This window comes from Malaclemys terrapin, chromosome 20, assembly GCF_027887155.1.
Source record: "Malaclemys terrapin pileata isolate rMalTer1 chromosome 20, rMalTer1.hap1, whole genome shotgun sequence".
Taxonomy (NCBI): domain Eukaryota; kingdom Metazoa; phylum Chordata; order Testudines; family Emydidae; genus Malaclemys; species Malaclemys terrapin.
Genome location: NC_071524.1, coordinates 13,724,876 through 13,748,478, shown reverse-complemented (window position 1 = coordinate 13,748,478; position 23,603 = coordinate 13,724,876). Strand labels below are relative to the sequence as shown.

General features: G+C 66.0%; 1 protein-coding gene across 13 annotated transcripts in view; it reads left to right on the top strand.

The window, feature by feature from the left end:
* The first annotated feature begins 309 nt into the window (after positions 1 to 309).
* The window catches only part of DMPK (DM1 protein kinase), a 38,651-nt gene continuing 15,357 nt past the window's right edge, over positions 310 to 23,603 (top strand). For 12 of the 13 annotated variants that reach the window (XM_054009722.1, XM_054009721.1, XM_054009719.1 and 9 more), the window contains exons 1-8: positions 310 to 689; positions 14,725 to 14,816; positions 16,195 to 16,278; positions 17,524 to 17,619; positions 18,194 to 18,342; positions 21,285 to 21,378; positions 21,766 to 21,966; positions 22,536 to 22,799. In XM_054009722.1, coding sequence (XP_053865697.1) covers positions 530 to 689; positions 14,725 to 14,816; positions 16,195 to 16,278; positions 17,524 to 17,619; positions 18,194 to 18,342; positions 21,285 to 21,378; positions 21,766 to 21,966; positions 22,536 to 22,799 — 1,140 coding nt within the window. In that variant the 5' untranslated portion in view covers positions 310 to 529. The remainder of the gene's footprint in view (positions 690 to 14,724; positions 14,817 to 16,194; positions 16,279 to 17,523; positions 17,620 to 18,193; positions 18,343 to 21,284; positions 21,379 to 21,765; positions 21,967 to 22,535; positions 22,800 to 23,603) is intronic. The other variant, XM_054009720.1, reaches the window with a different exon arrangement.

Here is a 23,603-nt window from a genome sequence, read left to right as displayed (position 1 = left end):
GGTGGATGGATCGATGCAGACGACGGACGGACGGGTGGATGGGTGAATAGGGGGGCGGACAGAGAGCTGTGTCCGGGATGGACGGACGGATGGATAGATGGGTGGATGGATCGATGCGGACGGACGGACGGACGGACGGGTGAACAGCTGTGTCCGGGGATGGCCGGACGGGCTGGCTCCGTGGCGGGGGGGGGGCTGGCTCCGGAGAGGGCGCGGCGGCAGCGAAGGGGTTAAGCGCCCCCCGCTCCGGGAGCTGTACATGAGCAGTGGGTGCGGCCCCGCCAGCCCCCGCCCCCTGGCCCGGGCGGCTCCGTCCGCTGCGCTGCCAGCCCGGAGCGGGGCGCAGGGCGCAGGGAGCCGCGGGCCAGGCCGGGGAGCCGCGCGGGGGCTGCGATGAGCCCGATCCGGGGCAGGGGGCGCTGAGCCGGGCGCCCATCCCCGTGGCTTTGGCGCGCGTGGCTGGATGTGAGGGAGGGGGCGAGGGCTCTGCCGACCCACGCGCGGGGGACCCTCCCCACGAGCGCCCGCGATGGCCGCCGAGGTGCGACTGAAGCAGCTGGAGGCGCTGGCGCTGGACCGGAACTTCCTGGGGCTGGAGACGCTGCTGGACCTCCTGCTCTGCGTCTCCCACGAGCTGGGCGCCTCGCCCCTGGCCCACGAGAAATACATCGCGGAGTTCCTGCGCTGGGGTGAGTCCGCCGGACGCCGGGGTCCCTCCCTGGCCGCGCCCCACGCCCGGACACCTGGGTCCCTCCCTGGCCACCCCCCATGACCCGGACACCTGGGTCCCTCCCTGGCCGCCCCCCTCACGCCCCGGACACCTGGGTCCCTCCCTGGCCACCCCCCATGACCCGGACACCTGGGTCCCTCCCTGGCCACCCCCCATGACCCGGACACCTGGGTCCCTCCCTGGCTGCCCCCCTCATGCCCCGGACACCTGGGTCCCTCCCTGGCCACCCCCATGCCCCGGACACCTGGGTCCCTCCCTGGCCACCCCCCATGACCCGGACACCTGGGTCCCTCCCTGGCTGCACCCCTCACACCCCAGACACCTGGGTCCCTCCCTGGCCACCCCCCATGACCCGGAGACCTGGGTCCCTCCCAGGCCAGGGTGGCATATCTAGGGGGCACACAGCTCTGTGGAGTGATGATGCAGGGGAGCATGGTGCTGTGATGAGTTGGGGGTGCCTGGAAGGCCATGGGGGGGGGGCTGGTGGCCGGGCAGTGTCGTGAGTTTGGAGGGGGGGTAGGAGGGGTCTCACGTTCTTGGCAGCATTTTCCTTGGCATCTCCCCTAACCCCCCTAACGCCCGGCCCAGGGTGGGCCAGGAGCAAAGATAAACCTGCCCTGCCCCCCCACGTATGGAGGAGAGCCGATGAGTCACCCCAGCAGGCCCCAGGGCACTGGACAATCCGCCGAGGGTGGGGGGAACTGGGGCATGACCCCGCTGTCCCTGCCCCCTCGCCCTCCGGGCACAGCGGGCCCCCCGGTGAAGGGCAAACGGCTCGGGTGCTGAGGAGAAGGCTACCAGGTGTGGGGCAAGTCCCTCCAGTGCCGGGGGCAGGGGGTCTGTATCAAGATCCACCCCCCAGTGAAATCAGCGACAACGACAAGGGGATCCGAGCTGGGGCGGGTCTGGTTCGGCCTGGTAGGGGGATGCCCGGGCGTTGTGGATCCGAGCTCTCTTGGGGGTCCGGGTCGAGGGTGTGGAAGTTCTGGTTGCCTGAAGCCCATACCGTGGGGTGGTGGCAGGATCTGCGTGGGACGGGGCTCAGGGCAGGGCGGGGGGACAACTCCAGCCTGGTATCACCAGATCGGATGGGCGGCCGCTGGGTGTCAGGGGAGGGGTCCCCCCGGCGGTTCCAGTCTGGCCCCCGTTGACCAAAGCCTCCCCCGGCCGATCCCCACCCCCACCCCCCACGCGTGAAGCGAGTTTGTTGGACTCTCAGCCCAGTTCCGAGTCGGCGTGTGAGCTCCCAGCCCCTGGCTGGCCCATGGAGTGCGGTTCCCTTGGCTGGGGGATGCTCCAAATCCAGGCCTCTCTCCGGCCTGCTGCCCAGTCAGTGTTCGGCGCTCCCAGGGGATGAGGAGGGGGCTGCCGGGCCAAGAACACTAGCTGGCACTGAGGGCTCTGGGAGGGGAGTGGGGTCCAGTGGTTAGAACAGGGGGGCTGGGATCAGGACTCCTGGGTTTTTCCCCCAGCTCTGGGAGGGGAGTGGGGTCTAGTGATTAGAGCAGGGGGGCTGGGAATCAGGACTCCTGGGTTCTTCCCCCAGCTCTGGGAGGGGAGTGGGGTCTAGTGGTTAGAGCAGGGGGGCTGGGAGTCAGGACTCCTGGGTTCTAGTCTCTGCTCTGCCACAGCCCATAGTCAAGTCCCTTCCCATCTCTGTGACTCACTTTCCCGCCGGTGGCAATGAATAGGGAGGGCAAGGAAGGTTCATTACTGACCTCAGGGGAGGTTGCTGCCTCTCATGTGTGTGGAGGGGAGTCAGGACCCTGGGGTTCTTTTCCTGGTCAGGGTGGAGTTCTTGGGTGGGGGGGGAGCTTGCCTAGGGCAGAGGGTGCCCATAATTCCCTAGACCGCCCCTCCCTGGCTCTGTCCCTGGCGGGTGGGGGACAGGCTGGCGCAGGTGGCCACACTAAGGAGCTGCCCGCAGCAGGTACCAGGCAGGGCCATGCCCAAGTGCTCAGCCACAGGAACGTGCTGTGGGCAGAGGGGATGGCCCAGCCCACCTGGCAGCAGCCATGCTCTCTCCCCTCCCCCCGCCCTGGGGCAGACGCAGGGGTTAGGCCAGGAGAGGAGCTGGGAGCCAGGACTCCTGAGTTCTATCCCAGCTCTGGGAGGGGAGTGAGCTCTAGTAGTTAGAGCGGGGGGGGGGGGGGCTGGGAGCCAGGACTCCTGGGTTCTATCTCAGCTCTGGGAAGGGAGTGGGGCCTAGTGGTTAGAGCGGGGGGGGGGGGGGAGCCAGGAGGGGAGTGGGGCAGTGTGCTTCCAGCTGGGAAAGTTTAGCGTCCGGCTCCTGTGTCCCTGCGTAAGGGCTGGAGCTGGGTGCCTTGGGATGGGCTCTGGCTAGGTGGTTACTGCACTAAGGAGAATTGTCTGGCGCGTTCCCCCAGCCCGTTGCAGAGCTGCGGGGGGGGGGGGGGGCTGGCTTCCCCCTCCGTGAAATGCGGATGAGGGGGCCCAGAGAGGCCACTTGCCCGAGGCCACATGACAACCAGAGAACCCAGGCGTCCTGGACAGGTGCCGTGTGATCTGAGAATAGAACCCAGGGGGCCTGAGAACTCACCCCCCAACCACAAGACAGGATGGAGGCCATGGAGCTGGGGGGAGCCCAGGGCTGGAATAGCAGGGGCGCGGCGGCGGGGTGGGGGCTGGTCTGGGGGTAACAGGGGTGTTGTCTTCTGAAGTGGAGGAATCTTGCAACTGTCAGGTGATGCCTTGGAAATGAAAAGACTCATAGCCCGGGGGGCAGCCCCCCTTGCTGTCCCCATCCTGCGCTCCCCCCACCCAGCTCTGCCGGTGCCCTTCACTCCCGACCCGCAGTCCCCTGCTAGCCCAGCCCTGGGGTTCCCCCCCAAAAACTAGCTTGCAGATCTCCACCCAAACTGACCCCCAAAGTTTTCTGACGTTCCAAGGCCAGCTGCCCACCCCCCCAACTCTCTCTTGTGCCCCTCTGTGTGGTCCCTCTCCCCTGCTCCCTCCTTGCATTGGGAACCTACAAGAAGCCGCAGCCCCTGGCCTCCCCCCGCCCCCGCATCCCTTCCCAACCAGGCCTGGTGCATTCCAGACCCCCATTAGCATCACACAGCTGCTGCCGTTCAGCCTGGATGGAGCCTCATGGCACAGGCATGCCAGCTGTCCCGGGGAGGGGGGAGTTTGGGCAGAGCCGAGCCCGTGTCCCCGGGGGGTTGGCATCCTGGCCAGGCAGTGATGGGGTCCCCGGAGGCAGCTGAGAGAGCCGGGAGAAGGGGCACAGGTTGTACCCACAGGCTGCTGGCATTGCCCCGTTCTCTATTGAATCTCTCCGTCCTGGAGACTTCAAAGCAGCCAAGACATTGTCCCTGCTCTCAGGATTATGGGACAGGACTGGCACCCAGGACTCCTGGGTCCTCTTCCCAGCTGTGGGAGGGGTCAAGTGGTTAGAGCAGGGGGCTGGGAGCCAGGACTCCTGGGTCCTGTTCCCAGCCATGAGAGGGATCAAGTGGTTAGAGCAGGGGGCTGGGAGCCAGGACTCCTGGGTCCTGTTCCCAGCTGTGAGAGGGGTCGAAGGGTTAGAGCAGGGGGCTGGGAGCCGGGACTCCTAGGTTCTGTTCCTGGTTCTGTCACTGATTTGATGCACTTCTCTGCTCTGGGATTCAGTTTCTTGTTTGGACAATGGAGCCGGTGACACCCATAAACCTTTGGAGAAAGCAGCCAGGCCCTCAGGCAGAAGGTGTTCAAGGAATGAAAATTGCAGCCACCTCTGGGGTGGGGCGCAGCAGCTGTGTAACAGCCACCCAGCGCTGCAGCGTGGAAGTGAGAGGCGGTGGAATGGGGTTACCGGGGAGCTTTCATGGGCACCTGCCGCTGGTTCCCCGGAGACGCCAATCCCTGAACAGGCCGCAGGCGGAGCTTCCCTCTCCCGCCTCTAGGGGGAGCCCTTGTGGGGCTGAGCTGGGGCTGGTTGGCAGGGTGGGGACCCACCAAACCCCTCCCTCCAGCCTCATCCAAAGACCGGGCACCCCCACTCTTTGGGCCTCGCTACATGGGACCTGGCCATCACTGCCCCAGGGTGGTGGGTTCCCTTCCGAGCCCCACTGGCCAGGGGTGACTTGCCCCAAGTGGTGTTGATGGGGCACTGCTGTGGGGAAGCTCGCAGAGCTGGAGCCCCCCAGCTCTGTGCTGATAAGGCACTGCTGTGGGGAAGCTCGCAGCACTGGAGCTCCCCAGCTCTGTGCTGATGGGGCCCTGCTGGGGAAGCCTGCAGCACCAGGGGTCCCAGTTGGCCAATGCCAGGGGGAAGCCTGCAGTGCTGGGGATCCCAGTTGGCCAGAGCCGGGGGAAGCCTGCAGTGCCGGGGGCCCAGTAGGGCACTGCTGCCTGGAAGTTCACAGCACCAGGGTTTTGGCAGCGGCTGCCGGCCGCTCCGCCAGGCCCGCTGGATCCGCTCCTTATGTGGACAAGCTGGCAGAGCCGCCCCTGCCCTCGGGCCCGGCCTGCGCCACGCGCTGCTGCAGGGGGATTTGTTGTCTGCGTGCTGGGAGTTTGTGCAATGCCATAAAAGGCCGGCTGCTCTCGCCACTGCCCCCCCCCCCCCGCCCCCTTCGCTTTGCGCCGGGAGCTCAGTGCCAGGCTAAACACAGGCCCAGGCCCCGCTGCTTACGGGGAACCAGCAAAGCCCAGCTCAGGGGAGCAGGCTCCAGCGCCCCCCAGTGGCCTTAATATCAGAGCAATGCCCTGCCCCCAACAGTGCCCCCTGCTGGGAGAGGCCAGGACTGGAGTAGCCGGGAGCTCCCCCCACAGCCAGTGCTCCTGCCCCGCTCCCCACAGCGCCCCCTGCTGGGAGAGGCTGGGACTGGACTAGCCAGGAGCTCCCCTCACAGCCAGTGCTCCTGCCCCGCTCCCCACAGCGCCCCCTGCTGGGAGAGGCCAGGACTGGAGTAGCCGGGAGCTCCCCCCACAGCCAACACTCCTGCCCTGCTCCCCACAGCGCCCCCTGCTGGGAGAGGCCGGGACTGGAGTAGCTGGGAACTCCCTCCACAGCCAGTGCTCCCGCCCCGCTCCCCACAGCGCCCCCTTCTGGGAGAGGCTGGGGCTGATTTGTCTTCTCAGTGGAGGAAGGACGGGGCATCAAGTTTACAAAGCTGCAGTAGGGCTCGGTGGCTAGAGCAGGGGGCTGGGGGCCAGGACTCCTGGGTTCTGTCTCAGCGCCGGGAGGGGAGCGTGATCTAACCAGCGCTCTGGTCAGGCCCTGACTAGGTCCCTTGCTGTAGAATCAGCTCCGCCCCACCCAGTTCTCCGGGCTCTGGTCACCAGGCCCAGGGCTGACCCTGCTGCCTGGGGGCCAGCGTGTGGTTACAATAGTCAGTGGCTCCGTCATCCCTTGGGGGGATCCTGGTGATGTGGAGGGGGAGGGCAGGAGGCTTTGGGATGGACTCCTGGGATGTGAAGGGGGAGCTGTGGTGGACTAGCGGAAGCGGGGGTAGAGGGGGTGCTGGGGGGGAACTGTGGTGCACTGGTGGGGATGGGGATCAGTGGGTGGAGGGGGAGCTGGGGGTGCTGTGGTGCACTGGCGGGGAGATGGGGGGCGCTTTAGTGCACTGGTAGGGGCAGGGAGTGGGGGATGAAGGGGGAGCTGGGGGTGCTGTGGTGCACTGGCGGGGAGCTGGGGGGTGCTGTGGTGCACTGGTGGGGATGGGGATCAGTGGGTGGAGGGGGAGCTGGGGGTGCTGTGGTGCACTGGCGGGGAGATGGGGGGCGCTTTAGTGCACTGGTAGGGGCAGGGAGTGGGGGATGAAGGGGGAGCTGGGGTGCACTAGTGGGGGCAGGGAGGGGGGGTCGAGGGGGAGCTGGGGGCCATTGTGGTGCACTGGCGGGGAGCTCGGGGGCGCTGTGGTGCACTGGTGGGGGTGGAGATCAGTGGGTGGAGGAGGAGATGGGGGCGCTGTGGTGCACTGGCAGGGAGCTGGAGGGCGCTGTGGTGCACTGGTGGGGGTGGGGATCAGTGGGTGGAGGGGGAGCTGGGGGGCGCTGTGGTGCACTGGTGGGGATCAGTGGGTGGAGGGGGAGATGGGGGCGCTGTGGTGCACTGGCGGGGAGCTGGGGGGTGCTGTGGTGCACTGGTGGGGGTGGGGATCAGTGGGTGGAGGGGGAGATGGGGGCGCTGTGGTGCACTGGTGGGGATCAGTGGGTGGAGGGGGAGATGGGGGCGCTGTGGTGCACTGGCGGGGAGCTGGGGGGTGCTGTGGTGCACTGGTGGGGGTGGGGATCAGTGGGTGGAGGGAGAGCTGGGGGGCGCTGTGGTGCACTGGTGGGGATCAGTGGGTGGAGGGGGAGATGGGGGCGCTGTGGTGCACTGGCGGGGAGCTGGGGGGTGCTGTGGTGCACTGGTGTGGGTGGGGATCAGTGGGTGGAGGGGGAGATGGGGGCGCTGTGGTGCACTGGCGGGGAGCTGGGGGGTGCTGTGGTGCACTGGTGGGGGTGGAGATCAGTGGGTGGAGGGGGAGATGGGGGCGCTGTGGTGCACTGGCGGGGAGATGGGGGGCGCTGTGGTGCACTGGTGGGGGTGGAGATCAGTGGGTGGAGGGGGAGATGGGGGGCGCTGTGGTGCACTGGTGGGGGTGGAGATCAGTGGGTGGAGGGGGAGATGGGGGTGCTGTGGTGCACTGGTGGGGATCAGTGGGTGAAGGGGGAGATGGGGGGCGCTGTGGTGCACTGGCGGGGGTGGAGATCAGTGGGTGGAGGGGGAGCTGGGGAGGCGCTGTGGTGCACTGGCGGGGGTGGGGATCAGTGGGTGGAGGGGGAGCTGGGGAGGCGCTGTGGTGCACTGGCGGGGAGCTGGGGGGCGCTGTGGTGCTCTGGCAGGGAGCTGGGGAGGGGCTGTGGTGCACTGGCGGGGAGCTGGGGGGAGCTGTGGTGCACTGGCGGGGAGCTGGGGGGGGCTGTGGTGCACTGGCGGGGAGCTGGGGGGCACTGTGGTGCACTGGCGGGGGCAGGGAGCGAGGCGGAGTGTAGCCCCTCCAGGCCGTAGTTTGTATATGGAAAGTTTGAGGCTCAGGAATTTCCGTCCCGGGCACAAGCCCCGCCTAGGCCCGGCTGGAATCTGAGAATCGCAGCGAGCCCAGATTCCCAACCCGGCCGCGGCCCGAAATAGGAGCTGGAGGAAGGGGCGGGGGGGATCCTGTCAGCGCTCCAAGGCCTCCCGCGAAGCTGCCTCCTCCCCCACCGAGGGGGCGGGGGGCTGAATTGTCCAAAAATAGACCCACGTCTTCACTAAACTGTTGCTGGCCACTGCTCTCCTCCCAGCGCCAGGCTTTGGTGGGGGGCAGCCCTCGGCACACAGGGCAGGGCCTCTGCCCCTCCCGGGTCTGTGCAGCGCCTGGCGCGCTGATCCCCCCCAGGGCTCAGGGGTGCAAGCGTGATATTCATAATTCCTCTTCCTGGCCCTCCCCCTTCATTGCCACCAGCGGGAGAGTGGGGCACAAGGAGGGGCTGTCACAGAACAGAGAACAGAACCCAGGAGTCCTGGCTCCCAGCCCCCTGTTCTAACCACTAGACCCTACTCCCCTCCCATAGCTGGGGACAGAACCCAGGAGTCCTAGCTCCCAGCCCCCCTGCTCTAACCACCACTCCCCTCCCAGAGCTGGGGAGCGAACCCAGGAGTCCTGCCTCCCAGCCCCCCTCTTCTAACCACTAGATTTGTTAGGTGTCTCTAAAGCGAGCGGGTCGGACCTAGCCCCCTCCTGGCTCTGCTCCATTTTTCCATGAGGTTTTTTTCATCGTCTCGCTAGGAAGCCGCGGCCTGTGGAGCATTTGGGGCGTGGCAGGGACAGGGGCATTCGGGGTGCTGTGGGGATGGAGGGCCGTGTGGGGCATGGCAGGGACAGGGGCATTCGGGGCACTGCGGGGGGTGGAGGGGCATTTGGGGCGTGGCAGAGACTGGGGCCTTGGGGTGCTGTGGGGGTGGAGGGGCGTTTGGGGTGTGGCGTGGCAGGGGCATTCGGGGTGCTGTGGGGGTGTAGGGGCATTTGGGGTGTGGCAGGGACAGGGGTCTTTGGGGCGCTGCAGGGAAGGAGGGGTGTGCAGGGCATGGCAGGGGCATTTGGGGAGTACCGGGGTGGAGGGGCATTTGGGGCGTGGCAGGGACAGGGGCCTTCGGGGCGCTGCGAGGGTGGAGGGGCGTGCAGGGCGGGGCGTGGCAGGGGCCTTCGGGGCGCTGCGGGGGTGGAGGGGCGTGCAGGGCGGGGCGTGGCAGGGGCCTTCGGGGCGCTGCGAGGGTGGAGGGGCGTGCAGGGCGGGGCGTGGCAGGGGCCTTCGGGGCGCTGCGGGGGTGGAGGGGCGTGCAGGGCGGGGCGTGGCAGGGGCCTTCGGGGCGCTGCGGGGGTGGAGGGGCGTGCAGGGCGGGGCGTGGCAGGGGCCTTCGGGGCGCTGCGGGGGTGGAGGGGCGTGCAGGGCGGGGCGTGGCAGGGGCCTTCGGGGCGCTGCGGGGGTGGAGGGGCGTGCAGGGCGTGGCGTGGCAGGGGCCTTCGGGGCGCTGCGAGGGTGGAGGGGCGTGCAGGGCGTGGCGTGGCAGGGGCCTTCGGGGCGCTGCGGGGGTGGAGGGGCGTGCAGGGCGGGGCGTGTGCTATAGGGGTTTTAGCGGGGCTCTGAGCTCGCTGAGTTCTGCTCCGGCCCGGATTCCTACCCACCCGGGGCAGGGCCCCAGAGGGAGACAACTCCTGGCTCCTTGTCTCTCCCGCGGTGCCAGGCGTGGCCAGGGGGCCAGACCCTCCCCATTCCACTTCCCCAAACAATGCCCCCTCCCTGCCCGCCGCGGTGTTTACACTCGCCGATATTAATAGACTGTCACGACCTGGCCCCCCGCCTGCTGCCCGGCCAAAGGGGACGGATTTAGCGCTGGATCTCGCCTGGCTGCATCTCCCTCCCTGGTCCCCGCCCCAGGTCAGACCTCGGGCTATTTTCAAACTTCTGCGTCCAAAGAATGGTCTGGCGGCGAAGGCGGGCGGCCGAGGGCCGGCTTGAGGGCACCTCGGCCCCCTGACCTTGCTTCCTGCGTGGCAGGAGGAGGGGACTGCGGCTCAGGATGTCTAGGGGTTAGAGCATGGGGCAGGGGGAAGTCCGGACTCCTGGGTTCTCGTCCCAGCTGCGGACAGGGAGCACGGGCGAGCATTAGCAGCGAGCGATCGTTACCACCCCCCAAAGCTTGTTAGGAGCGCGCTTTCTCCCCCCTCCGCTCGGGTTAAGGCACCCGCCATCCCCCGCCCCGCCAAGCCCAGGCCTGAGGTGATTGAACTAGCAGCATAGGGGCCCCCACCTGCCCAGGGGCTAATGGCCCCCAACATCCAGCCAGTCACCCCCCCCCCAGCACCCTCCGACCCTCCCCCCACTCAGCCCAGGCTGACCCGTTTGCTCGCCGGGTTATGCGTGGAGACATGGGTGATATGCCCCGTCCATGCACGGGACCCTGCCCCTTTGGCGTGGTCTCTTCCCTCCCTCTCTATCCCCCCCCCACACACACCATTAAGCTTCATCCATCGCCTATCGGCCCCAGATAAATCTCTCCCCCTGCTGGCTCCAGAGGGGCGGGGGAGGGCTCTGGTGGGGGGCTGGGACACAGCTCCTGTCCTTGTCTTTCAGTGCTTGCCCTGCCAGCATCTTTCCCCATCTGGGGCTAAAGCAGCCGACATGCCCCAGGTGGATTAGTTGCTCCCTGGGCTGCGGCTAAGGTCTGGGTGTGGGGGGCTCGGCCTAGAGCAATGGGTCGTTATTGGCCGTAGTCTCGGCCAAGGGAGCAGGACCCAGGCTGGTTCCTGCCCCCAATTGCTTGCAGGGAGGTGGGGGAGGAGGGAGATCCTTACTCCAGGAAGACAGTGGCCTGCATCGCTTGCCCGATGGCCGTTATCCCCGCGGGAGTTTGTGGTCCCATGCGGGAGTTAGGGCAACTCTCCCGTGCTCTTCCCCCTCCGCGGGATGCGAGCCAGCGGCAGTAGTTGGCCGTTATCCTCTTAGTAAAGCAGCCGCTCCTGGGGAACGTGAGGCTGGCTGCACAGGGGCGTTAGCGCCTCACCCGTGTTTCGATGCTGCGGCGACAGGCGCCCTGAGAGACTGGCGGAGACGGGGGAGCCTCCAGCAGCTCGGAAGGAAGGGGACCGGTCATGGACACGGAGCGTTTTAACGCGGCCAAACGTCTGGGAACAAAGACTGGGGGCCGTGCTCACAGGACGGGGGGGGGGGAACGATCAGCAGAACACGAGCTCCCGGTGCGATGCCAGGGCCGAAGAGGCTAACGCACCCGCAGGGGCGTCTTGCGGAGGAGCAGAGAGGCGATTTTCCCTCTGGGCTGGGCCCAGGTGCGACCGCTGCTGCAATCCTGGTCCAGCTCCGGTGCCCACAATTCAAGGGTGTTGATAAATTGCAGAGGGGTCAGACAAGAGCCGTGCGAATGATCGAAGCATTAGAAAACCTGCCCTACAGTGAGAGACTCAAGGAGCTAACGCCCATGGCTACGAGCCAGGAGGTGGGAGGTCTGGTCCCAGCTCGGCCTCAGAAGTCCTGGTGATGGTAGGCAAGGGACTTTGCGTGCGTGACGGCTGCTTGCCTTCCTCTCCGGGCCTGGAGCCCTCCCCTCGTACTGACAGATGCTAACTCACCATCCCCTCTTCAACGAGCAAACAGACCTGACCCCTCAGCTTACACGCTCTTTTGAGAATAGAGGCCAGGCGTGTGCTTCCTAATAATCTTTTCTCACCTCGATTCCTTTCGCCCCACCACCAAAAGGCAGCCACCTCTGGGGTGGGACGCAGCAGCTGTCCACGACGCAGCACAGAAGCGGAGGGGACATAGCTAACAAACAGCAGAAGTTTAAGGAGACGATAGATTTCGGCCAGGGCTATCGTTATCCAGTTGGAAATGTCAGCGGCTCCGTTTTCCATCCAGAAGACGACGAGCCCAGCCACACGATGGGCTGTTGGATCAGTGCCGCGAGGTCCCACCGCAGTTGGCCTCCTCCCGGATGTCTCCCGCCCCGATCGCACCCTGCGGGGCTACAGGCGAGACACGGCGGGACAACGCAGAGGTCCTACGTCCTGGGCTGGCAGGGACAGGCCCCAGGGCGGACGTGGGAAGCAGAGGACGTGGGGTGGCTGGTATAAGCCTCGGTCGGGATCTCCCGGGACCCCCTTGCAGCCCTGCTCTGGGGGCCAGCAGCAGTTGCGGGTGGGATAAAAGCACCAGCACTCCCCATCCTCATGCTTCAGCTGGGAGCTGCTCACCAGCAGGGTCAGGAAGGCCACTGCTCCCATGGAATAGCACCGCGCAGCCGGCAGGGGAATGCACGGGTGAGACCTTCGCTTGGCCACCGCTGGAGGTGGGATACCACAGTCAATGGAGCCCTGTGTGGTTGGAGGCAGGATATTGGCCAAGACAGAGCTCTGGGTTGATTTGTGTGTGTTTTGGAGGCAGGATACCGGAGTCAATGGAGCCCCAGGTAGATCCGGTGTTATTACTGCATCCAGTTCAGTGCCATTTCCAGCGCTGCGTCCACACTAGGACAAAGGGGCTTTTTTGAACGCACGGTAAAATCTTTGCACGGACAAGGGTAGCTTGTAATTTTCCCACGCGTTAGCTGCTCCAGGCTCCCCTCCCCGGGGAGGTCTACACTGCCCCTTGAGCCCGGGATTCGAACTCAGGCTCCACACTAAACCACCTTCCATCTACACACAAACTGTGCTAACCCAGGACTCGGATCCAGCCTCCCAGGACCCTCCAGGGCAGAGTGTCCAAGCCTGAGTCACGCCAGGACCCAGGGTTCGAGTCCTGTTGCTCTGCAGTGTAGACTCAGCCCCGCTGGACGTGTGTGCTGGGAGTCCACCAAAAGTATCCCACAATCCCACCGGCGGACTGTCTCTGGGCAGTCAAGTTTTCCTACCCTGCACCACAAAGAGCTAGAGCGGCCCCATTTTGGGAGGATGCTAGGAATTGTGGGATATTGGTGGTGGGGCTCGGGCCAGCCTACGGCAGTGTAGATGCTGCAGCCCCAGGTTGGGCCCCGGGTTCGACACTTCCTAACCAGGGGTTACCAACGGGTGTCGACGCTCAAGCCCTAGGGTAACAAACCCGGCGTCTGCTCACTCCAGTTCCACTAGCCCAGGGCTGCCACTGCAGTGTAGACAGACCCCGTCGTGTTTCCCGCGGCCGGCTAATGTGTGTGAACCAAACTGCCTTGTCCGCACTCGGGTGTTAGCGAATGTGGGGTAAAACCGTCTGTTGTTTCTGGCTGCCGGGGCTCCAGGCCCCTGGTGTTGTCACTGACCCTGGTGAAAAATGACTGGGAACCTCTCCCGCAGCAGAACGGCCGGGGAACGGGGTGTGGATAGGAATCGCTGGCTAGGGCCTGGGACCAGCAGCCGATGCACTTTGGAGCCCCGCTGCCCTGGGCCTGGGGACTGTCTGCACCGCGCCTAGATGGCACCACGGCCCATGGTGCTACCCTTGCCCCGGCGGCAGCCCGGATTTCACCCCCACGCGCGCACGCAGAGCCCTGGTGGCATGTCCAGTTTGTGCTGTGGCTTTTCCCTGGAGGCAGCCAGCAGAGGCCGTTCTGGGTGGAAAGGACATGGCTACTTTCCGTCCAGGCCAGCCAGGTAAAAACTACCTTTGCTTTGCCTCCTCTAGGATTTCACGTGGCGCTAGCTAGCTGGGCGAAGAAACCCACCTTTTTTTTTTGCTGTGACTTGACACATTCTCAGGGTTGCGCCGGCTTCTCCGTCATGCCTCGTGCTGAATTGCTGCGCAGCGTCGCAGCGTGAGCGTTTAACACAGCTGCTGCGTCCTGCCCCAGAGGTGGCTGCATTGCGGGAGCGCTTGGGGCTCTGGCAGGGCAGGAGACCCTGGAGAAAGGAAAGCACTCGATGCAGGCGCGTATTGAGAAGGCTGGGGCTGAGAGAGGCGCATGAGAAAGACTTTACTCCCCAGCACCCAAGCCCGGCCTGCATTCAGTACCAAGCAATTAGCCGCCGGAGACTGAGGGGCCTGAGAGGGGAACCTCAGGGGGGACCCCCAGAAGGGGTGTGCATGGATGGGGAACCCCTGTGAGTGCCAGGGCCCCATTCTACCCTCCCCACAGGGCTGGCTGTGGGGAGAGTGGGGGCTGTGTGGAGGATAGGGAGATGCAGAACTGAGGGCTGTGGGGGGCGGGTGAGGGGGGTGCACAGGGCTGGCTGTGGGGGGGATGGGGGTGTGCAGATCTGAGGGCTTTGGGGGGGTGGGTAAGGGGGGTCCACAGGGCTGGCTGTGGGGTGGATGGGGGTGTGCAGATCTGAGGGCTGTGGGGGGTGGGTAAGGAGGGTGCACAGGGCTGGCTGTGGGGGGGATGGGGGTGTGCAGATCCGAGGGCTGTGGGGGGTGGGTAAGGGGGCTGCACAGGGCTGTCTGTGAGGGGGATGGGGGTGTGCAGGACCAAGGGCTGTTGGGGGGTGGGTGAGGGGAGTGCACAGGGCTGGCTGTGGGGGGGGATGGGGAGGTGCAGGAACAATGGCTGTGGGGGGCGGGTGAGGGGGGCGCACAGGACTGGCTGTGTGGGGGATGTGGGTGTGCAGAACCGAGGGCTGTGGGGGGCAGGTGAGGGGGTGCACAGGGCTGATTGTGGGGGGGATGGAGGAGTGGAGAACCGAGGGCTGCGGGGGGTGGGTGAGGAGGGCGCACAGGGCTGGCTGTGTGGGGGATGTGGGTGTGCAGAACCGAGGGCTGTGGGGGGCGGGTGAGGGGGGTGCACAGGGCTGATTGTGGGGGGGCTGGGGAGGTGCAGGACCAATGGCTGTGGGGGGCGGGTGAGGGGGGTGCACAGGGCTGGCTGTGAGGGGGATGGAGGAGTGGAGAACCGAGGGCTGTGGGGGGCAGGTGAGGGGGGCGCACGGGGCCGATGGCTTCCGGGTGGTGAGGAAGGCAGAAGGGGCCAACTGCGGTGTGACTCCCCGCCCCCCGCAATAGCTTTATTGACCCGTGTCCCTCCTGTGCCCCCCCAGCCGAGCCGGTGACCACCCGACTCAAGCAGCTGCAGCTGCAGCGAGACGACTTTGAGATCCTGAAGGTGATCGGGCGCGGCGCGTTCAGCGAGGTGAGAAGGGGCCGCGGGCCGGGCAGCCGGGCCAGCACTTTCCCGTGGGGATCCCGGCGCTGACCTTGTGCATGGGGGGAGGTCGCAGCTGCCATGTGTCCGGCTGCGTCAACACAGCCCCTGCCCCGGGCCCCCCCGCTGCCAGCCCCCGGCGGGGTGCGGAGGGCTGCCCCAGGGAGCCGCAGGAGAGCTGCCCTTATTCATTCGCTGACCAGCCCAAAGGAGCCAGAAAAAATGGTTTTGTATCAAGCCGAAAATGCAATTTTGGGTGACTTGCAAAGTTAAAAAACAAAAATGGTTCTGAGCTTTTTTGAAGTTTAAAAACCGAAATGAAAGAAAAGGACCATGGGGCACGTAAAGTCGCTTCCGCGGGAAACGCTTGGTCTTGGAAATGATGGAACGAAACCTTTTGATTTCCCTTTTTTTCCTGGTATTTTTGTTTTTAGTGTCCACTCCCGCCCCGCCACCTGAAACTCTTCGGCGACACAAATGCACGGTGTGTCCTGGAGTTCTCCAATCTGCATTTTTTCACAGAAAAAATGGTTTGGGGTGGAAAAGTTTGTCCAGCTCTAACTGTCAGTAATACACAAAAGGAAGGAGTAATTCACTCAACCTGTGGAACTCACTGCTGGGGGATACTGTGGAAGTCAAAAGTACAAGTGGGTTCAGAAAGGAATGCGAGACATTCCTGGAGGATAGGTCCATCAATTAGCCAAAACGGGCAGGTGTCCCTAAGCTTCTGACTGCCGGGTGCTGGGACTGGACGACAGGGGATGGATCACTCGGTAATTGCCCTGTTCTGGTCATTCCCTGGCCTCTGGCAGTGGCCACTTTCAGGGTCAAGATACTGGCCTAGCTGGCCCATTGGCCTGCCCACTCCAGGGAGGAAGGTCTAGCCTTGGCATCAGGGCCTGTCCCTCCCGCTAAGGATGAGGGTTCAATCCCCAGGTGTGCTGGGTTGGAGAGGGACCAAGTGCTGCAGAACCCAGCGGTGTCGTCTCTGCCCTACAGCTTGGGCAGCGTGGGGTGGCCAGTGCCCCTCTGGCCGATTGGTAAGGGGGAGCCCCATTTCCCACCAGTGACCCACTTCATAACCTTCCCCCCAGAGCTGGCAGGTTCTGCCCTGCTCGCTCCCTGCCCCCCAGGGAGGTGGCACTGCAGCCCCCAACCCCCCACTGCACCCCAACCCTACCCTGGATTCCTAGAGGGGCGTTATTCCGGCTCTGTGACCGGCCCATCCCAGGCTGTGGATGCTGGCGCCGGGGTGGGGGTGGGGCTCTGTTCCTGCTGGGAGCTGCACTGAGACAGCCAGCCTGCCCCCTCCCGCTGGGGTGTCTCTGTGCCAGCCACGGACCGTGTCGTCCCCCCCCTCTGACAGGTGGCGGTGGTGAAGATGAAGAGGACGTCGCAGGTATACGCCATGAAGATCATGAACAAGTGGGACATGCTGAAGCGGGGCGAGGTGAGTCGGAGGCGCGAGACGCTGGGGGGCACTGGGTGCTGGGGGCTCCTCCCAAACGGGCCTTGGGCTTCCCTGAAGGTCCAGATGCCCCCTTTCCAGTGCCTCTCCCTGGTGCCCATCCGTGGCCACCCTGGGTTGGAACATTACCACAACCCCTACCTGCCCCCCATGGCATGGCTCAGACACCCACACCCGCCCATGGCAATGCCCCATTCCTGCCCCCACCATGGCACGGCCCAGCTGCCACCCCCCATCCATGGCATACCCTGTCCGTGCCCACCCCTGCCACAACTCAGCTGCCACACACCACCCATGGCGTGCCCCATCTCTGCCCCCCACCACAGCATGGCCCAGTTGTCATCTCCCACCCATGGCAGCCCTATCCCTGCTCCACAGCACGACCCAGCTGCCACCCCCCATCCATGGCATGCCCTGTCCGTGCCCACCCCTGCCACAACTCAGCTGCCACACACCACCCATGGCGTGCCCCATCTCTGCCCCCCACTACAGCACGACCCAGCTGTCATCCCCCACCCATGGCATGCCCTATTGCTAATTCCTTCTGGACAGTGTCTTCATCTGTCTGCCCCCCCAGCAATAACTCCCACCCCCACTCTGTCCAGAGGCCCCTCTGCCCTCCACCCCGGGGCCTGCCCTGTGTCTGGGCCTGCAGGGTAAGAGCCTCTGAATTGCCCCATCTGCCTGCTCTGCCCCCTCCGGCATTGCCCCTGTAACCCAGCACCATGACCAGGGCAATTTCCAACAGGTGCAGTATTTGGCCCTGGTACGATCGCTGCTGGGATCCTGCCCTGTCCGAGCCCTATGTCCCCACCCGCTGTAGAAGTGTCCGATCTCTCCACCCCTTGGCACTGCCCCCTCTCCCACCTCCCTCCCCCCATGGCATGGCCCCTTCTAGCCACCCCCGTCCTCCAGGGCATCGCCCCAACTAGCAACACAAACACCCCCTGTGATGCTGGCCTGAGCCTCTCTCTGCACACCCCTCCCCATGGCATTGCCCCATCTCTGCAACCCACCCACCCCCCGCCCGTGGCAGGGCTCTCCCCAGCTCTGTTATCCCCGCCCAACTGCCCCTAGCTGCGCTGTGGGGTCCCAAGGAACTGGGGGCCCTGTCGTGGGTCCCAGACCGTCCCCCAGCCTGGCCGGCCCCTCTCACCCCCTATCCCCTGGGCCCTGGTGGCCCCCTCCCACACCCAGCCGGGCTCAGCGTCTCTCCCGGGGGGGCAGGTGTCCTGTTTCCGTGAGGAGCGGGACGTGCTGGTGAACGGAGACAAGCGCTGGATCACCCAGCTGCACTTCGCCTTCCAGGACGAGAACTACTTGGTGAGCAGCCGGCGCCGGGCACCGCAGGCGGGGGGCAGGGGGCACACTGGGGGGGCAGGGCACATCGCCAGCACTTCCCACCCTGCCCCCTTCACAGACCATCTGCCTAGGGACGGGTCACTCCAAACCCTATAGACCTGAGAGCCTGGGGTCTCCACAGCCACTCCAGACCATATAGAGACCTGGCCTGTGATCTTTATGGACCCTATAGCCTGAGATTTCGAGAGGGGACACACACTGGGGGCCAGCCACTCTGGGCCCTGTAGACCCTATAGCCTGACATGTCTATAGGGGACAGAATGCCCCGACATGGGATGTTATGAATGAGACATCTTCCAGACCTCCCGCCACCAGCTGTGAGATTACAGCTGGGGCCGGGGCAGGGGGGGTGGGAGCCCGGACTCCTGGGTTCTATCCCCAGTTCAGGGAGGGCTATGGGGTCTAGTGTAGCTAACACAGCGGGTGCTGGTCATCCCAAGGGCAGTCTCTCCCCTGGTGCTCTGGCCCCGGTGGGGGGCTGCCCTCGAAGATGGCCTGTCGGGGGCGCTGTCACGCCTCGTCTCCGCTCCCGCAGTACCTGGTGATGGAGTACTACGTGGGGGGCGACCTCCTGACGCTGCTGAGCAAATTCGGGGACCGCATCCCCCTGGACATGGCCCGCTTCTACCTGGCCGAGATGGTGATGGCCATCGACTCCATCCACCGCCTGGGCTACGTGCACAGGTAGCGCACCCCCGGAGGGCAGGAGGAGCCCTGCGAGCAGAGGGGGCAGCCAGCGCTGGGGGAGGGGGCATCAGAGTGCGGCCCCTTGGATCTGAGCTGGGGCTGACCCGCGGTGAGATCCGGGGATCTGGCCAGGGGCCGAGTTCCTAGAGCAGTGGTCTCCAAACTTTTTTGATCGCGTACCCCTATCCATAAAAAAATTCTGAGCACGCACCCCCTGCCGCGCCGAAGCAAAAAAACCCAAACAAACAAACTCGGACTCCAACTCGAACTGCCGAAGCAAAAAAAAAAAAAAGCGTTCCTCCTGCCATGCACCCACAAGAATCCTCTTGTGCACCCGCTGGGGTGCGCGCACCCCACTTGGGAGACCACTGGTCTAGAGCATCAGGCAGACAGGTCCCTGGCCCCCTTCTCCAGCCAGACATCCCCTGCCTCTCCCCGGCCCTCTTCTCCAGCCAGACACCCCCTGCCTCTCCCCGGCCCTCTTCTCCAGCCAGACACCCCCTGCCTCCCCCCAGCCCTCTTCTCCAGCCAGACACCCCCTGCCTCTCCCCGGCCCTCTTCTCCAGCCAGACATCTCCTGCCTCCCCCTGGCCCCCCTTCTCCAGCCAGACACCCCCCGCCTCCCCCCGGCCCCCCTTCTCCAGCCAGACACCCCCTGCCTCTCCCCGGCCCCCCTTCTCCAGCCAGACATCTCCTGCCTCCCCCCGACCCCCTTCCCCAGGCAGACATCCCCTGCCTCCCCCCGGCCCCCCTTCTCCAGCCAGACACCCCCTGTCACCCCCCGCCCCCCTTCCCCAGGCAGACATCTCCTGCCTCCCCCTGGCCCCCCTTCTCCAGCCAGACACCCCCTCCCTCCCCCCAGCCCCCTTCCCCAGGCAGACATCCCCTGCCTCTCCCAGCTCCCCTTCTCCAGCCAGACACCCCCTCCCTCCCCCCAGCCCCCTTCCCCAGGCAGACATCCCCTGCCTCTCCCAACTGCCTTTTCCAGTCAGACACCCCCTCCCTCCCCCAGCCCCCTTTTCCAGACAGACACCCCCTGACTCCCCCGGCCCCCTTCTCCAGCCAGACATCCCCTGCCTCTCCCAACTGCCTTTTCCAGTCAGACACCCCCTCCCTCCCCTGGCCCCCATTTCCAGCCAGACACCCCCTGCCTCCCCCAGCCCCATTTGCCAGCCAGACACCCCCTTCTCCAGCCAGACACCCCCTGCTGCCCCCCAGCCCTCTTCTCTAGCCAGACACTCCCTGCCTCCCCCCAGCCCCTCTTCTCCAGCCAGACACTCCCTGCCTCCCCCCAGCCCCCCTTCCCCAGGCAGATACCGCCTGCCTCCCCTGGCCCCCTTCCCCAGCCAGACACCCCCTGCCCCTTACCCCGGGGGGCTGCTAATTGTCGGAACAGAGCATCAGATCAGCCCTTTGCTCCCCAACCTGCAGCCCCCAGGGCCGGAGCACGTGGGCGCTCAGAGCTCCCAGACGCCCTCTCGTTCCCCCGTGCGCTGCACAGGGCCCCGGCCAGCCAGGCAGTGTCCCAGGGTACCAAACGAGGTCGGATTTCTTGGCTTTCGCAACCACCCCTGTCCCCTGCCCACCCCCAGAGCCTGTGATGCTGGCTCTGCCCCTGGACGCGCCTGCCTGAGCCAGAACAACCATAAACACTGTCCTAGATTCAGATTCATCTGGGCCGGGCCCAGCTCCAAATCACATGAGCCCCCAAGGCCTGGGAAGGTTCAGGGCCAGGCGAGAGGGCCGGGGAAGGTCCCGGGGAGGGTGAGAATTGAGGGAGGAGCGCTGGAGAGATGGGAATGGGGGATGGAGCAATGGATGGACAGATAGACGGGGTGGACGGACGGACAGACAGACAGGCGGATTCTAGGCCAGCTGGAGGAGATGACCGGGGAGCGAGACCCGGGCCCTGGGTTTGGGGAGGACCCTGCGTTAACGCTGGTTGAAGGGGAGCGTCTGGGCCCCTGGCTTCCTGCAGGGACCTTGGTACATGGGCCTGGCCCGGGATGGGAAACCTCCGGGCAGAACCCGCGGGGAGGGAGGGCAGAGTGAGGTGGCGCTCTCGCCAGCCTGGCACTAGGGGGCGCTGTGCTGCAGGGAGTGGGGTGAAGGCACAGGAGGGGGCGTGCTCCCCTCGGTCAGTGGTGCCCCAGCCTGGCACTAGGGGGCGCTGTGCTGCAGGGAGTGGGGTGAAGGCACAGGAGGGGGCGCTCTCCCCTCGGTCAGTGGTGCCCCAGCCTGGCACTAGGGGGCGCTGTGCTGCAGGGAGTGGGGTGAAGGCACAGGAGGGGGCGCTCTCCCCTCGGTCAGTGGTGCCCCAGCCTGGCACTAGGGGGTGCAGTCCTGCAGGGAGTGGGGTGAAGGCACAGGAGGGGGCGCGCTCCCCTCGGTCAGTGAGGTCCCAGCCTGGCACTAGGGGGCGCTGTGCTGCAGGGAGTGGGGTGAAGGCACAGGAAGGGGTGCTCTCCTCTCGGTCAGTGGTGCCCCAGCCTGGCACTAGGGGGCGCTGTGCTGCAGGGAGTGGGGTGAAGCCACAGGAGGGGGCGCGCTCCCCTCGGGCAGTGGGATCCCAACCTGGCACTAGGGGGCGCAGTCCTGCAGGGAGCAGGGCTCACTAGGGAACACTCTCCCCTCGTTCAGTGGTGCCCCAGCCTGGCACTAGGGGGCGCCGTGCTGCTGAACGTGCCATTGGCAGAATTCACACGCCTGAGACGTTGTTGGCAGGAGCTGAAATGTTCTCCCGGCGTCCTGGCTACGTGGCAGCTTGGGCCCCCGATGTCTTCTCGGGGCCGGGGGGGGGGGCATGGTCCTCCACTTCCTGTCCCAAAGCTGCCGGGCTCCCCTCAGGGCTGGGGGAAGCGAACGTCACCTGGGAGTGAGGGGGTGACTCCCTAACTCCCCCACCCCCCAACAGTCTCTTTCTGTCCGCCCCCCTCCAGAGACATCAAACCCGACAACATCCTGCTCGACCGTTGCGGGCACATCCGCCTGGGGGACTTCGGCTCCTGCCTCAAGCTCCGGGAGGACGGCACGGTGAGTTCAGTGCCCCCCGCCCCCACGCTGGCCGCCTCGGGCGACAACGCCGAGGCAAACGACGCAGCTTCCCGCCGGAGATCTGCCGACTGGCAAACCCCTCTCTGCTACGGCTGGGGTGGGGGGGCTCCCTGTCCACACTCCCTGCCTCTAGTTCGCTCTGCCTCACCCTGCCACGCTCCCGGACTGTGCAGCTAGGACACGGCTGGTCCGGGAGTCCGGGTGAGTCAGCCGAAGCAGCTCTGCATCTCTATGCAGGGAGCAGACAGTGTGGGGAGGGCAAAGGGACCCTGCCATGCCATGGGCCTTGCAGCACCAAAGACAAGGGAGGGGTCCGAAATGGTGCCCCCCACCTGCTGAATCCTCTCCCCCCCCCCCACCCGGCAGATCTGCTCGTCGGTGGCAGTGGGGACCCCCGATTACCTGTCCCCCGAGATCTTGCAGGCCGTGGAGGATGGGAGCCACTCGTACGGCACCGAGTGCGACTGGTGGTCCCTGGGCGTCTTCGCCTATGAGATGTTCTTTGGGCACACGCCCTTCTTCGCCGACTCCATCGTTGAGACCTACGGCAAGATCATCCACTTCAAGGTTGGCGGGGGCAGTGGGGCAGGGAGGCAGCACCGGCACCTGGGACCCTAGGAAGAGTGCACAGTCTCCTCTAGTCCCCACCCACTGCCAGGCATCCCCTCGCCTCCCCACAGAACCCTGCCCCCTGTCTCCGCCCCAGTGCCCTGCCCCCATCTCCACCCCAGCACTGCCCCCCATCTCTACCCCTGGTGCTCTGCCCCCCATCTCTGCCCCAGCCCTGCCCCCATCTCTGCCCCAGCGCCCTGCCCCTCATCACTGCCCCAGTACCCTGCCCCCCATCTCTGCCCCTGGTGCTCTGCCCCTGGTGCTCTGCCCCCATCTCTTCCTTGGCACCCTGCCCCCCATCTCTGCCCCAGCCCTGCCCCCATCTCTGCCCCAGCACCCCGCCCCCAGTCTCCACCCCAGTGTCCTGCCCCCCCATCTCCACCCCCAGTGCTCTGCCCCTCGTCACTGCCCCAGTGCCTTGCACCCTCATTTCTCCCCATCTCCACCTGCCCCCCCTGGCCCCCCCGCTCCACACCCAGTCTGCCCCCCCAGCTCCCCTGAGCCGCCCACCTCCCGCCTTTCAGGAGCACTTTCGCTTCCCGCTCTCGGCGCCGGAGGTGCCAGACGACGCCCGGGCTCTGATCCAAGGGCTGCTCTGTCCCCGGGAGACGCGGCTGGGCCGGAACGGGGTGCGGGACTTCCGGGAGCACCCTTTCTTCGCCGGTGTGGACTGGGAGGGGCTGCGGGCGTTCACCCCGCCCTTTGCCCCCGAGTTCGCCAACGCCACCGACACCTCCAACTTCGACGTGGTGGACGACTGCCTGACGGATATGGTGAGCGGGGGCGGGGTACGTGACCTTTCATTTCTCAGCCCCACCCCGCGTCCGCGCCCCGCATGGCTGCCCTCCTCCCCCTGCTGCGTCCCCCTCTCACCTTGGGCTGCCCCCAGGGTCACTCGGGCTGGTCCCGGTGACGCTCTGGGCGTGCGACGGTGGGACGTGCCCGAGTGCAGCGCGCTCGGCCTGGCATCGCCATGTGCCACATCTCTGGCCAGCTCAGTCCCCCTGGCACTGCAGAATGGCCCTAAAGTGGGGGGAAGGGCCCCCCAAGTATCCCCCCACTGGCTGGCATGGAGCTGGCGTAAGGGTCCTGCTCCCAGCCCCTGTGCTGGGGCTATTCCCTGCCCCCCAGGGCCCATAGGGGGCAGATGGGAGGTGGGGGGGGGCACAGAGAGGGAGAACACGAGTTAGAGCAGCCCTGAGGTTGCACTAAGTGAGGCCAGGGACTGGGGAGACCCTGGGTGCCCCCAGGGAGGGGGGTTCCTTGCCCTGCTGCAGGCTGAGATCTGCCCTCGTCTCCTGCCCTGGGGGGGGGGGGCAAAATAACATGAACTCCCAGCGCCATCCCCGTCCCTTTCCCAACTGAGCCAACATAGAGCTTCCCTGTCTGCCCCCCAGTCTCCCCACCTACTTCCCCCAGCCTCCCAGCCCCCACCTACCGCCCCCATCCACCCCCTGCCCCCCAGCCCCCAACTACTGCCCCCATCCACCCCCTGCCCCCGACCCCCACCTACTGTCCACCAGCCCACCAGCCCCCACCTACCACCCCCATCCACTCCTGCTCCCAGCCCCCACCTACTGCCCCCCATCCAC